This window comes from Protopterus annectens, chromosome 3.part1, assembly GCF_019279795.1.
Source record: "Protopterus annectens isolate FY-2018-M chromosome 3.part1, PAN1.0, whole genome shotgun sequence".
Lineage (NCBI taxonomy): Eukaryota > Metazoa > Chordata > Ceratodontiformes > Protopteridae > Protopterus > Protopterus annectens.
The window spans coordinates 1,563,467,292-1,563,483,381 of NC_056732.1; the positions used below are offsets into that span (position 1 = coordinate 1,563,467,292).

At 40.5% G+C, this 16,090-nt stretch overlaps 1 protein-coding gene across 1 annotated transcript in view; it reads right to left on the bottom strand.

Annotated features, from left to right (window-relative positions):
• The window catches only part of LOC122797804 (SCO-spondin-like), a 4,708,783-nt gene that overhangs the window by 3,380,463 nt on the left and 1,312,230 nt on the right, over positions 1 to 16,090 (bottom strand). Inside the window, exon 34 of the mRNA XM_044066325.1 lies at positions 5,438 to 5,532. Coding sequence (XP_043922260.1) covers positions 5,438 to 5,532 — 95 coding nt within the window. The remainder of the gene's footprint in view (positions 1 to 5,437; positions 5,533 to 16,090) is intronic.

The window sequence follows — 16,090 nt, forward strand, 5'->3', positions numbered from 1 at the left end:
GTGAATTTCCTATTACCCATCCAATCATCAAGATTTTTCTTGAAGAGTGCTAATGAGGAGCTCTGTTTGACATAGATAGGTAGTCAGTTCCAGAGTATGGGAAATCTCTGGGACAGGAATCTATCCCTCCAGCATGTTCTGTTTATTGTGGTGACAAGGTTTAGGTCCCTAGAACGTGTAGCTCGGAGGGATTGGGATTTCTTTAAGCGGAGCATGTCCAACAGCTCTGGGTTTGACATAGCTTTGTATGTTAGGCAGAGATCGCCTCTGAGTAGGCGATATGCGACGGAGTAAAGCTGGAGTTTTTTGAGACGGTCTGCATAAGGCATCTGTTTGAGGCCAGTAATCCTCTTTGTGAGGTATTTTTGTGGCCTTTCCAGTTGTTGCAGATGTCTTGTGAGGTACATACCAAAAGGGGCATTGTACTCTATAATGGGTCTAATGAGTGATGAGTAGAGGTGAACAATGACCTCTTTTTTTCTGGATGAGAAACCTTTTGTGATGAGGTGTGCCACGTAGAAGGATTTCCTGACCACTGTGGCGATGTGATTATCAAAGGAGAGACTACTGTCCACCTGTGTCCCAAGGTCTGTTATCACACTTTCGGTGTTAAGTAGACTACCGCCTATGTAGTAGTTCATGGGTACAGAGTTTTTACCAAAGGGGATGACAATGCACTTCTTGGCATTGAGCTTGAGACCATGGCTTTAGTTTTTAAGTTTTTATACAGTTTTTCTAGAGGTCACAAACAGTCTAAGCCACTTAGGTTTGCATTATTTTTCAGTCATTTTTTTTTGCCCCTGGTCCTGGATATGTTATTTTTTGTTTTTCTGTTGCATAAACACTGGGACCACATCTATCACACTGCGTGAAATTCTGAATATCACATCTATTTACAGTCACATAAAGAGTGCAGCAATTCTTGGGAAGGTGCATATTCTGTTCCAGAATAGAAAACTCAGTTTGTAAAGTCCTGAGAAAAGCAGGCAGATATGGACATGACAGAAAATGTTAAATACCTCATGGGCAGTTACAGAGTGAATTTGCATCATCATTTAAATAAAGGGACACATGAAAATGAGATGATAAACAACGGAGACTGCTGCTTTCTCTCTCTTTGTATCTCTCTGTGTATATTTCAGTAAAGTTCAGTATTTTGTACTGCATAAGAAACAAGATTTTACTTAATACATTTAATTATATAACACATACATAACTGTATGACCAAAATACGTATATACATTAGACCTTTCAAGATTCTAAATTAAGGTTATACTCATTGGCACTGTACTGAAGAATTACTCAGAAAAGGGTGTGATGAGCTTTTGAAATACATTTCAGGTAGTACTGGTTCACTGACAGAACCCACTCAGTCAAAATAGGGGAAGCCACCTCTAGTAGTAGACCTGTAATGAGTGGTGTACCCCAAGGATCGGTCTTGGGGCCTCCAGTGTTTGGAATATACTTCTCTGAGGTGTAAGCCAAAACCGGTGGTGTGTGGCTGACCAGGTTTGCAGATGACTGCAAGCTGGGTGCTGTCTTAAATTCTGTGAACATCCTCCAAGGGGGCCTTACCTAAACTAATGAATGGTGCCAGGAGCATGGCCTCAAACTGAATGCCAAGAAATGCATCATTATCCCCTTTGGGGAAAATGGAGTCCCTACTAATGATCACATTAATAGCAACATACTAAGCATGCAATCAATTGTGAGGGACTTGGGTACCCTGGTTGATAGCAACCTGACTTTTGACCACCATGTTGCTTCTGTTGTACAGAAGGCTTTCTACATGGCCCACCTCATAAATAAGGGTATTTCATCCAGGAACAAGTAGGTCATAACATCCCTGTACTCCTCCGTTATCAGACCATTATCGAGTACAATGCCCCCTTTGGCATGTACCTTGCCAAGCACATGCAGGAACTGTAACTGGAGAGACCACAGAGGTTCCTGACCAGGAAAATCTAGAGTCTCAAACACCTGTCCTACACTGATAGGCTAAAAGCCCTGTCCCTCTACTCAGTCTTGTACAAACTGTTCAGAGGTGACCTGTGTGCCATAGAAGGCCATCTCAGACCAAGCCTTGATAAAGTTGCTGCATATCAGTAAGTCAAACTCCACTACCGCAACCTAGACACAAGGCTTCAACCCAGTCTGTGACATTAATAGAACTTGTTGGCAGAATAGATTTCTGTCCCAAAGACTCCCCCATCTATGGCACAGATTCCCTCTCCATGTCAAGCATAGTAACTTTTTAACAGGAACCTGGATGACTGGATGGGAAACAGAAAATACACCCCTGGGACCTCACCTGTGTCCCTGCTAGACAGGGGAAACAGGTGCTGACTTTGTGGGAACATGGGCAAAATTCTTGGCTAGACTTATAAGGGCCTCTGGGCCAATAACCTAGTATCATCCTATGAACCTAAAGCTAACTATGAATCCAAATTAGCTTCCCTTGCTAAGGATAACTACAAGGCGTTCTTTAGTTACACCTATGACCTCAAAGGGTAAGTCCCAGATTTGTGCTGAACTCATAGTTAATAGTACTATATATATATATATATATATATATATATATATATATATATATATATATATTTATTTATATAGAACCTGTGGACATAGCAAACCTGCTGGCTGACAGGTTCAGTGAAAACTTCACTCCCCTATCCCCGCCACATATACCCCAAAGCATCCCTAACACCTGTCCCTCACTTAGAATCTCTGAGGAGCTGGTCTTAAATGCCCTCTCCAAGGCCAAAAGCACAGCCTCTATGGGACAAGACAACATCCCGGGCTGTGTTCTACATAGGTTAAAACAGGAATTAGCATGACCATTGAGGAAACTTTTCAATCACAGCTAAAGCACTGGCTTCGTCCCAGTGGAATGGAAAACAGCTACCATCTTCCCTTTGCACAAAGGGGCTGCATCCATGGTCCCAGGGTACTACAGACCCATTAGCCTGACCAGCCTTATCTGCAAAGCCATGGAACGAATCATCATGGACCTTATTAACAAAGATAAAAGAAATTTCCAAATGTTTGACTCCACCCAGTTTGGCTTTGTGAAGGGGAGATCAGGCCTGTTAAACTTGGTGGACTTCTTCGAGACCATCACCAAAGCTCTAGATGAGGACAAATCTGTGCATATGACCTACCTAGACTTAGCCAAGGCCTTTGACACAATCCCCAACTCAGGCATCATTGATACACTCATCCAGCTGGGTATCAACCCAAGAAGGTCTTACACAGACTAATGACAAGCACCAAAGTCTAAAACTTAAAGCAAAAAAATGCATTATCATTCCCTTTGGCAAGAGCGATGTTCCTGCAAACTATCACATCAATAGCAATACCCTATGCACACAGTCAGTGGTGAGAGATCTGGGCACACAGGTTGACAGCAACTTTAACTTAGATCACCATGTCTCCACGGTGGTAAGAAGGGCATTTTATAGTGCTCATCTCATAAGTAAGGGCAATCCCTCCAGAAAAAAAGCAGTTATAACCCCCCTGTATGCTTCCCTCATCAGGGCAATAATAGAGTACAATGCTTTCTTTGGTATGTTCCTTTCCAAACACCTGCAGCAAATGGAGAGACCACAGAGGTTCATTACAAAGAAAATTCAGAGGCTTCAAGATCTGTCTTATGTGGACAGACTTAAATCATTGTCACTTTATTCTGTGTCATGCAGACTGCTCAGAGACAAACTATGTCTTGCATATAGAGCAATCTCTCACCAAGCTTTGATGGAAATGCTGCACATTCACATGTCAAATAGCACGTGGGTCACTTGCTCAAAGGACTTTAACTTGGTATGTGACATCAACAGAACTTGCTGGAGAGACATATTTGTTTCACAGAGGTTGCCCCACCTTTGGAACAAGCTTCCTGTTCATGTTAAACAAAGCCCCTCGTTGGCCCTTTTTAAGCACAGTTTGGATGACTGGATGGGTAATGAGAAATTCACCTCGGGGTTCCACATGTGTCCCTTTTGGACAGGGACAACAGGTGCTGATTTTAGTGTTTGCTTGAACCACACACCTTGGGAACATGGGTTGAACTTGGCTAGACTTGCAAGGGCCCTGCGGTCGTTAGCCTAGTAACCTCTTATGATCTTATGATAGAATTAGGGACAGAAACAATCAAAGAACTTTAGAATGCAATGACCAAGTGGTGCAAAAGAATGAAAGTCCTGACTGTTGCACAGTTGATTCAGGAAGAATTAATAATCTTGACCCTAGAGAAGCCAATAAAGCAGGGTGGGCGTGAGCATCTGATAACTGCTTACATGTTATGGGGTGAAGGGGGGGGGAGCTTTTCTACTGCAATATCAAAACGTAATGAAATGTGTGTTTGATAAGAATTTAAGAAGCATGTATGGGAAAGTAAAAAAAAAAAAACTTGGCATAGCAGAACCACATGTCATACAAACATGCATAACGTGGGTGTGGTTTAAGAAAAACCCTCATGGCTGATGGGATGACAGTCACACTGCAACTACCTCTTCTCTTATGATGGAAAATATACATTTACAGTGTTGACAGAAACTAGATAGTTGACAGGAATGGGACAGGAAAAATTATATAAAAGGAAGAGCTTTAACATTCACCAAAGATATAGAGCAATCATAACATATGATGAGTAAGGGAATGAAATACAAAGGGAACATAACTGCTCAGACAATCCAAGTGGGTGAAGCCAAGTCCTATTTTATAACATCAACTATCACTTCGCTTTCAGCATTGCTCTGCCAGATATTTTTGAAATCCCAGGATATCACTTAATGTCATCCATCCATCCATCCATCCATCTATCCACAACCCCTTTTCCCATTTTTGCACATGGGGTCAGGGTATCCCTTCAAAAGTGACAATAGTTTAGAGCCAAGATTTATACTGCAAGGTGACTAGTCCTGCCGCAGTATTTCTTCCATGCCACACAATCACACTTATGGCTAATTTAGTGTGTTTAATTCACCCACTGCATGTCTTTGGAATGTGATAGGAAACTGGAGCACCCAGAGGAAAACCACAAGGGCACAGAGAGATGCAGTCTTCGCACAGAAGGCAGCCCAGCTTCTAATCGAACCTGACAACCTCTTGCTGTGAGGTGACACATTTAATTGTGAAGAAATAATTCTAGTTTTGCAAATAGGCAGGCAACTGTATAGCACAATCATAATTTCTTGCCATCTGTAAGACAATGGAATCTATTCATTTTAATACAGTAAAGATTTTACTTTAGTATACAAAATCAGAATAAGGACATGGGTAATATTACATTAACCTCATTCACTGTCAAGACAATATTGTTATGATGATGTGCAGGATTACACAGGCTGATGTTCTGAAGTTGCACCTTACCAAGGTAACTTTGTCATAAGGTGCCCTATACGAATGTATGAACATTCTTGTAACAGCTCTGCCTTACCTGCTTGAACGTAATACATCTCCCATCAGAGCAACTATACTCATTGCATGTGATGTTTGTTGCATTTGGAGGTCCCAAAGGAGATGTAGCAGTTGCTAAAAAAGTGAAGAAGGATATATTTGTTAACAGACAGAAAAATCAGATATTTTCATTACAGGCAACAACATCATAATTATTTTAGCTCATTTACTTGGCAAACAAATAGCACAACATCTGCAATAATTTCCTAACCTTCCAGTTGGAATTCTCCTCCCTTGTAGTAAAATGTTACACTGACACTGTTACCTGCCTCTTAAAAGGTAATGAACATTTCAGAAAGAATCTCAATGCAAGAATAAACTGCTCTGGCCAAAAGGGACAGTTTACAAGATCATTTAAAATGCAATTGAAGACATGATTAGCTGCATTGAGGAAGGGCCCATTATCGGATAAGTTGCATATCTCTTAATAACCGGCAATTGTCAAAAGCACTAATCAGCCCTTTCTTTTGGTAACAACTACTGGTTGCCCATACATTGTGATGGCGCTGTCTCTTGCACACAAACACATGCAGACATTCAAACACACTTGCACACACGCACACACACACACACACACACACACACACATGCACACAAATTCACTGTACCTGACACACATACCTAAGTCAATCACACTCAAAGACACATTTACCTATTCACTTTCTGTCATATACACAAACACGCATACACTTACCTAATCTTACCTTTTACATGACTATCACGTGGGGGATGCAGCATTTTGTCCATTTTCATTAACATTGCTGGCCTTGTTAATTTATACAGTCGAGCAACTCTCTGAATTTCTTTACAGCATAACTGACCTAATTGCAAGCATTTCTGAGGGGGGAGCACATGCCTAACTAATGTTAGCCACTCTGCCTGAGGGCCTCATAAGCATTTAGCAAGGCCACAGAGACAGCTCACTACAGTGATTCCATAGATCATATAGAATTAGTGTGATAGGCCTGTCTCTCAATCCAAAAAGACATCCACCAGGGGTTTTCCACCTGTATTAGGACGTGCCACTGGTGATAGCCTTTTCTGAATCACAGGGTTTATTTTCTTAATAAAGTATTCTTGATACAAGCATCAACCTGCTGAGATGTAGCAGTTGTTGATAAATAATCATAATATTGAGTATGACAAATTTGTAGGTTACTCTAATGCCAGGTTGTACTTTGTCACACATACTGGTGCACATAGCTAGACCTGAAAGCTTATTATATTTCTGGTTATATTCAAAATAAACTCTATCAAACTTCTCATATTTTCAGCTATAGTGACAGTGATTTTGTAATGTCTATATGGTGCTGTACTGATACAGTGCATGTCTTTCAGCTATAGGTTTCTTTTAGCATATATTTAGAATACAATATACTACGCAGTGTCGAAGTCAGGGATTTTGAAACACAGTTATCGATATACAATTCCAAAACCAAGAACCTACAGTCCACCACAATGAATTTGTGTGAAGCACAAATATATATCACAAAACAGCATGCCTATACTTTGGATCTTAACATGGGAGTCCCCCTATATTTGCATGAAGGTTTTGTGTTCCATACTCCCTACTGTTGCTCAGGAACAGTTGCAACTCTGAGAGTTAAGATGCTAGTCATTTTTAATTTTAGTGCAAAAGCATACAGATTTACAATTTTTATGTTGAAACACTTTTATTAAATTATAACGTAAGGCATAGGCACACCTACATTAATAGAACAAAAAAAAAAAACGTATTAAATTTTTTGTCCATTTACACACATTTTACATTACATATGTCTTTCAGTCCAACACTACATGTTGCTGTGTCGTTCGGCTTTTCCCGGTTAGGGGTCGCCACAGCGGAACTCCCGTCCGCTAATGACTGGAAGTTGATTTTTACGTGCCGAGTTGCCAGCCCTGATGCACAACCTTCAACGAAGGTACGCCCATTCACACATGTCTCTATGCAGAAGACGCTCTAGCTGAGAATCGAACCGGACAGCGTCTTACTGTGAGGCGACAATGCTACCGCAGCACCCCCACCGCGGAATCAGTCCAACACTACATAATTTGTTCAATTCCTTTAAACCTCAGTCTTCTTTATGAACATTATTCTGCATGTATGTTTCCCACAAATTCCATTTATTTCTATATAATTTGCTCTTTCGCTTTTCTAAAGATTCCCTTTCATTTTTATCTCTTTCATAATTTTCAATACTTCAGATACAGATAGTTTAGATTTTGATTTCCATTTCTAGTAATTACTGCTTTGACAACCAACAGAATAAGGCCTGACTATGCCTAGGCAATTCAGATCATGTGTCCCAGCTTAAAATAATTATTTCCTTTGTTACAGCCATTTACTCTGCCAATACTTCTGATAAACTACTCTACAGGAAATGTTTAAAATCTGCCAACTGATTGCACTCCCAAAACTATGTTCCCAGTTACCCCTTTCTTCCTCTTCACACCTCCAAGATTTACTATCTACCCAGGGCAAAAGTCTTTGACACCTGCTTCAGGTATAAAAATACTTAATTGCTGCATACTTGGGAGTCATACATATGTCCTCCCATTGTTCCCTTGTAAATTGCGCAGTCTCTCTTCTCAACAACTCCTCTGACTGATTCTTATAGTTGTTATGCAATACGTTATAAGCCATACTAATTATTTCTTTTTTGACAGTAGCTTCTGTTCTTAATTTGACTAAAAGCTCTACCAGACCAGATCTTTTATTTAGGAGTCCTCTGTCCTTTCACTTTGCCTATACTCTGATATCAATCCCTGGTAGTGATGGTAGTCTCTAACTTGCAGCTCAAATTCTTTTTGGCCTAATCCCGTTCCACTACCTTTCCCTCTCTGGTTATTTGCTCCCAATACCTTTACAAGCTTTTTCCAGTAAATTCCAGCCCCTTCTTGCTTATTTTTTTCACCCCTCCTTACAGTTATATCTTTTGGAAAAATATCCTTTCTCCATTCCTGTGTTAGCTTAGTTCTTAGAAAACATTCTGCAATTTTATTGGATATAATATTCTGTATAGTTGCTATTTTCTTTAAGAGTCTGCATCCAAAATCCCACTCTCCTTATTTCTTGAACTACCTGTACTTCATCATCATCCCTTACCACATTGAGTTATAACCTTCTGCATGAGTTATGTATACGAGCCTTAACTGTGTAGCTCCAAAATATCCCTTTAAGTCAGATAATCCTAAACCACCTTGTTCTATTGGTAGGATCATATTATCCCACTTAACTCTTGTCTTCCTCCCCTCCTAGATAAATATGTTTAAGCCTTTTTAATCCATACTCCTAAATAATTCATATTATTGTGTCCCTATAAATATAGGTATTGCTGAACCAATCTGTGCACTGTACATAATTTATGGCTACAGCCTATTTTATGTTCATTAACTGTATATATTCAAAAGACTTGAAACTAACTCAGAATGTTACATAACATGAAGATGCCCTTTCCTGGATTTATCAAGTACAAAATAATATCATCTGCCAGTAAAGCCAACATTTGCTGATTACCATACTAACTATACCCTTAAATTTCTGAGTCTCTTATTTCCTTGCCTAATTTTCTAAATATAAATCAAATAACAAAGGAGACAGAGGACACCCCCACCTGGTTCCTCTGCTCAAGCATAACCTATTGGACAGGAATACTCCAACTTTGATTATTTCCTCAGATCCCCTCCTATATCCCCTAATTAACCTTATTGTATCAGGGAATACAAATGCTTCCATTGTCCTACTCTTAAAATCACAGCTTACTCTGTCAAATGTGTTCTCTGCATCAATACCCCCCAATAACAGTGATAATGTGTTTCCATTCTGCTTCCATCTGGATCATTATTAATCTATTAATGTTGTCGGATGTTTGCTTCCCCTCTATAAAACCACATTTATCTATATCAATCAATTTCGGCAACACCTATTTAGTATACACATAAACACTTTATAATCAGGGTTTAAAACTAAAATGTGTTTATATGAAGCTGGATCTGATGGGTCTTTACCCTCTCTGGGTAATATAGCCACCACAGCTTTCTTCCAAAATGCTAGTGCTTCCCGTATGTTTAAAATACCACTGAACAAAATCTTCCCGGTCTTTAAAATGTTCTACTCTCCCAACTTCCAAACTTCCACAGAAATAACACCTGTTCTTGCAGAGTACCCTGCAGACTGCTTATACATCATGGATTTTATCTCATCTCCTCCTGCTCTATTAGTTGTTGAGCTTCATCTACTTCTGATCTTGACAGAATAAGGTCTTCTATAAATACTTCCATTTGTGCTTTTTCTTAGTTTCCATATATCTCTGCTTTATACAAATGTTCATAAAATTTTTGAAACACCTCTAATACATATATAGGATCTATGTTTGGCAATGACCCTTTCTACTTTTCTGTTGCCTAAACATTGGGCTAAAAGTTTTTGTGTTCAGAGGTTATTATCAAAACAAATATCTGCTTAACAGTAATCTTTCTAAACTCATGAATATTATCCCAAGTACTCCTTTATTTTCTCTTTAGCACCTTGAAGCTGCTCCTCTTTTTGTTCTGTAAGACTCCTCTTATTGTGCGATACTTTAACCTTTGTCAGTCCCTCTAAATACTTGCTATTAATTATTAATCATATCGCTTCTCTACCCATTTTAAACTCCATTTTCATTTTATCCCATTCACTAGCTATCCATCATTAAGAACTAAAATAATTTCAACTATTGATTCTTCAACTTCCTCTCTTTTTAAAAGATAAGAGGCAAAGTGCCATTACTTCATTTTTACTCCATTACCTGTCATTTTTATCTTTGGCTTTATCTGTGCATTCTGAAATAGTTATTGGATAAGGATTGAAACTTTCAATTTAATGGACATGCCCCTGGGAGATATAACTTCTATCTAGTCTAGCTCAGTTATTGAATCTTGGAGAATAATATGCAAATTCTGCCCTAGTTCATAATACTGAATTCATGTCTTTCATATCAAATATTTTCATAAATTTCTTCATAAATGTACCCTTTTTGTTATATTTCTCTTCTAGGTCCCCTGATACATAGTAACCATTGCAAAGCAAGTGCCAGTCCCCACTTATAAGTAATAATATTCCCTGCCAAAAGATGATTATTTCTCCCAATTTTTAACAGTATTTTTGTGAAATATAAATCATAGTAACATAATCCTTGTACCTTGCCAGTAGCTGTTTATTATCAACAATCTACCACTATTGTATTTTATTTTCTTTTCATCACCATTGGAGACCCTCTGACAATCAATATTATTATGCTTCATTTTCTTTGTCCCTGATATTCTACTGAATATCCACCCTGAAATCCTTTCTTTGTCAAATTCACATGCTCATTTCTTTCAAAAATGTCTCCTACAGCATTGTTGTTTGCACTCTGCATTTCTTAATATAATTAATACTATTTCCTTTTTGCCTAAACCCATAAAGCAATTTAAATTCCAAGATAATAATGACAAAGTAGCCATTATAGGTTCATAAGTTTGTACTAGGCTAATGGCCCTAGAGCCTTTACAAGCCTAGCCCATAGGATTACCCTGGCATCGTGCCACCCAACCTTAGTTCCCAGTGCCTCTGTCGAGCAGAGTCACCGGAGTGATCACTGGGGTGAATTTTCTATTTCCCATCCACACATCAAGATTTCTCTTGAAGAGGGCCAGTGAGGTACTCTGCTTGACATATATGGGAAGTCTATTCTATAACAAGGGCAGTCTCTGGGTTATGAACCTGTCCCTCCAGCATGTTCTGTTGATTGTGATAATGAGGTTGAGGTCTCTGGAGCGTGTGGTGTGGAGGGATTGGGACTTCTTTAGATGTAGCATTTGTAACAGAGCTGGGTCAGACGTTGCTTTGTAAGTCAAACAGAGATCGCCTCTAAGTAGGCGATATGAGACAGAGAATAGTTGGAATTTTTTGAGTCTGTCCATATAGGACAAGTGTTTAAGGCCTAGGATCCTCTTTGTGAGGTACTTTTATGGCCTCTCCAGTTGTTGCAGGTGTCTAGTGAGGTACATGCCAAATGGGGCATTGTACTCAATGACTGACCTAATGAGGGAAGAGTAGAGGGAGACAATGACCTCTTTCTTCCTGGATGCAAAACCCTTAGTAATGAGATGTGCCACACAGAAGGACTTTCTAACCACACTGGCAATGTGGTGGTCAAAAGAGTGGTTGCTGCCAACCTGTGTTCCCAGATCTTTTATAAAGCTTTCTGTGTTCAGTGGACTACCATCGATGTGGTAATTCATGGGAACCGAGTTTTTCCCAAGGGGGATGATGGACATTTTTTGGCATTGAGCTTAAGGCCATGGTACTGACACCAGTTCTTGGTTTCAGTCAGGCCTTTCTGTAGGATGTCAACATCAATTGGGGAGTTAATAATAAGTCCCAACTTGCAATTGTTTGCAAACTTTGTCAACCAGAGTCCCTTTGTGTTGGCCTGGACTTCAGACAAGTAGATACCAAAGAGGAGAGGACTCCACTCATGACTGGTCGGCAATCTGACTTGGAGTCAGCTACTTTCACACTGTGGGTTCTATATGTGAGCCAGTTTGCAGCCCACCTAATGATATAGGGGTTGATGCCTAGCTTAGTGAGTTTTTCTATGATTCCTGAGTGGGGAATGGTATCAAAGGCCTTGGCCAGATCAAGGTAGGCTGTATGAACCACCTTGCCTTCATCCACAGCTCTGGTGACTGACACAAAGAAGTCGACCAAGTTGAGCAGCATGATCTACCCTTCACAAAACCAAAATGTGTAGGATCCAGAGTTGGGAGATTCCCTATATATTTGTTTATTAGGCCCATGATGATGCTTTCCATAGCTTTGCATATCAGACTCGTCAAGCTAATGGGCGATAGTTCCCAGGGTCTCTAGTCGCTCCTCCTTTGTGGAGAGTGATGACAGTAGCAGTGCGCCATTCAGTAGGGACAAAGCCTGAGGTGAAGCTGTGACTGAACTGGGCACACAGGTGAGGTGCCAGTTCACTCTGCAGTTCATGTAGAACACAGCCAGGGATATTGTCAGGTCCCATAGAAGCTGTATTCTTGGCCTTGGACAGTGCTGTTTTAACCTGTGCAGCAGTAATATTGGGTGCCTGTCAATCTACTGGTATTGTGATTGGTCCTTTGGAGGGGTGAGGGGTAAAGTTGGCACTGAATCTGTCGGCCAGTATATTGTCAATATCTGTTGACTCGGTATAGGAGGTATCATTGTGCAGTAGCTCAGAGCATATCTGGGTATTGCCATGGATATTCTTTACATAACAATAGAAGGCCTTGTGGTTCCCTTTACTATCTGTTGTAATTCTGTTTTCATACGTAGCTTCAGAGGATTTGTTGAGGGATCTCAACTTTTTGTTGAGGCTGATAAAGGAGTTATTCCAGACTTGGGACTTCATCTTATTCTGCAACAGTTTCCTCCTTCTGTTGTAGAGTTTGTTTATGGCAGGGGGCCACCAGATTAGCTTCCTTTTTTTGCAGGAGAGCATCTTGGTTCTATTGGGTATGGCGAGATCATGCATTTGTGTATATGTTCGTACAGTAGATTGGTGTATGATTTGACAGTCATGCAACTATTCTCCATTTGTGGGGGGGGGGGGGAAGTGGTGGATTTCCACGGTGATTAGTTTGTGGTCAGATCTAACCAGGGAGGAGTTGACTATTGGTGTAGAGCAATGGTCGCCCATGTTAGTAATGACCAGGTCAAGGATGTTGCTACCTCTAGTGGGGGTAAGAATGAGCTGGTCCAGGGAACTGGCCTTAATGAATTCCAGGAAACGTTGGGCAAGTGTTTTGGTACATGAGTAGTTTTCCCAGTTAATGGAGCGGTAGCTGAAGTCGCCCAGTATGAGAGTGTTAGGTTGGACCCTAATATTCTCCAAGGTGCTTAGGAACATGGAGTGTGAGTCTTGGGACATGGTTGGAGACCTACAGCAGGCTACAACCTGAATTGCTGTCTTACCCAGTGTTAGCTGCACCTGAAGTATCTCAGATGCGTTATGTTGGGCTACCAGTCTGGAGGTGTACGCATCCTTTATGAATAAGGAAACACCACTACATTTGGAGTTTCGGTCCAAGTTCTGTGGCCGAAAGGTGTGGAATGAGTTATAACCTGGTAGTACAGGGGTGCTTTCTGCTGCCTTGAACCAGGTCTCTGTTACAGCAAAAATGTTGATGTTCTCCATTTTGAGATTTAGACTTCTAGAGTTGAGCAGCATGACCCTCAGATTGCATTTGTTTGTAGCTGTTATGGTAGTAATTTGGTCTTTGGAATACCTTCTAAAAAAGGCAATACAGTGGTGGCAAGACCCTTGGCCAGTATCCGGAAGCCCAGGGGTGACAGATGCAGGCCATCTCTGGCAAAGCATCTAGGTCTGTCAATCATATCATCCCAGGCAGACAGATACTGGATCCCCTTAGAATGACACCAGAAACTTAGCCAACTGTTGAAATCAATCATTTTCTAGTTGTACTGTGGTATCATTCTGGGTGATGGTAGGATGGTGCTCAGGGCTAGGGTCATACCTGCCTGGGCTACATAATCTGAGAGCTTCTCCATGTCTCTTTTCATGCAGTCCAGGGAGGTACATCTCAGGTCATTCACACCCACATGTACAATGACAGAGTCGTATTTGTACCTGTTGTTTTGGGACCTGAGTGCGTGTGTTATGTGGTGGATCCTGGCACCTGACAGGCAGCTGACTGTTACTTTCTCCTTATTCAACCTAGTGAGTGGGACATCAGTGTGCCTCACAATCGAGTCACGTATGACTAGTGTGTTGGGCATGCTGTTTTGCCTTAGGGGCATTGGTTGAGTGGCACACTCTTTAGGAGAGTTATGTGTCTCATGATTAATGTTGTGTTGTGGTGGTCAAGTAAGTTTCTGCCTTGGAGGTCTCTGCTGTTTGGGTAGATTTTTATTGAGAGCCTCCACAAAGGTGGATGTGTGGTTTGTGTTTTTATGTGAAGGCATTGCTGGTGTGTGTGTTCTGGAGGGCCATGTGCTGTGGTGCAAGTGTTGACCTTCTCCTCCTGACCAGCTATTCTGGTCTTAGCTGGAGAGTGCATGGCTTCCAATGTGGATATATAAGTGCATCTCTTACAAGTCTGAGTGTTGGAAGGTAAGAGAAGATGGTTGTCAGTCTACATGAGGCAACTGCTACATTGCCTCAGGATACCCAAGTTCAGCAGGTTAGTAGGAGAAAGCACAGGGAACTGACCTTAAGACATGCTTGGAGGGGTGGGCATTAAGTACTGGAGATGTTTCCTTGTAGAACGTTTAGTGCTGGTAGCACTTTTGTGTGCTACAATAATTGCTACAAGAAGCCTGGTAAAGTGCTAAATTAATAAGCTAGTAAAAGTGCAGGAGAGGAGAAAACTAGCAGATCTAAGGGAAAAACAGAAGAGCAGACTTTGGCACCACACAGAAGCTTACAAACAGTCCTGGATACAGCAAATCTGTATCTGGACTAGACTAGTTACAGGAAAGGTGGGAAACAAGCACAGATCTGAGCTTTTAAACCAGAAAGTTGAAAGTGATGGAAAAAAACTGCCCAAACGGCCAATAAGCTACAATTTATGGGACAGAAACCACTCCTCTTGTGATAGATAGGCTACCTAGTGCTTACCACTCCCACTGACAAGCTAGAAGGCTTCTCTCCAATACAGAAAGGCTTGGGTGGCTCAGAAGCTTACAAACAGTCCTGGATATAGCAAATCTGTAGCTGGACTAGACTAGTTACAGGAAAGGTGGGAAACAAGCGGAAATGTGGGCTTTTAAACCAGAAAGTTGAAAGAGATGGAAAAAACTGCCCAGACAGACAGCCAATGCACTACAATTTGTGGGCCAGAAACCACTCCTTATGATACAAAGTATCATTCCTACCTATTACACATGACAGTTAATTTCCAAAATTGAAAGCTGCACCCACAGGCATGACCTAATCTAAAATTAAGGTTACCCTTGCTAAAGCATATGTTACACTCCATGTTCGACTTACAATTACTGTCTGCCCTTTTCTTAGCTATATTCCCCTATCAGATGTGAAAAATAGCTAGAAAACAGTAACTTTTAGCCCTAAGAAAAAAGAGGTCTGGCTACATTTAAAGAAAAGTAAATTATAACTGTTCTATTAAACACGTTAAAGTATTAAGGATGCTACTTGCTTCCCATAATTATAAACTTTACTTTACTGAACTGATTGCCTTTGCACAGTTAGGAAAGAACATTCAGAACTTTCAAGATTAATTATTTGAACTTGCAGAAAGCTCATCAACATGTAAAAGCGGTCAGGCTGAGAAAAAGCAGTAAGTAAATTTGCAGATGCATAAAGGAATCTCTGTAAATTTCGCTCAGAGTAGAACAGAATAGAATATGGAATTTCCCTGGCCAAATGCCTTCAGCTGCAGACTTTTCATCTCTCTTGCTGAGAGCATTTGCTATAATTTTTCAGATCTTGCTTCTGTTCAGCCTTCATTCTCTTCTTATATTATAAAGCCTATATTTCTTACAACTAAAAATACTTTGTTACTTTAATAATTTTAACACATACAGCAATCACTCTAAATACTTCCCCACATTTAAAATTCCCCTGACTTCAAACTGTACAAAATTGCT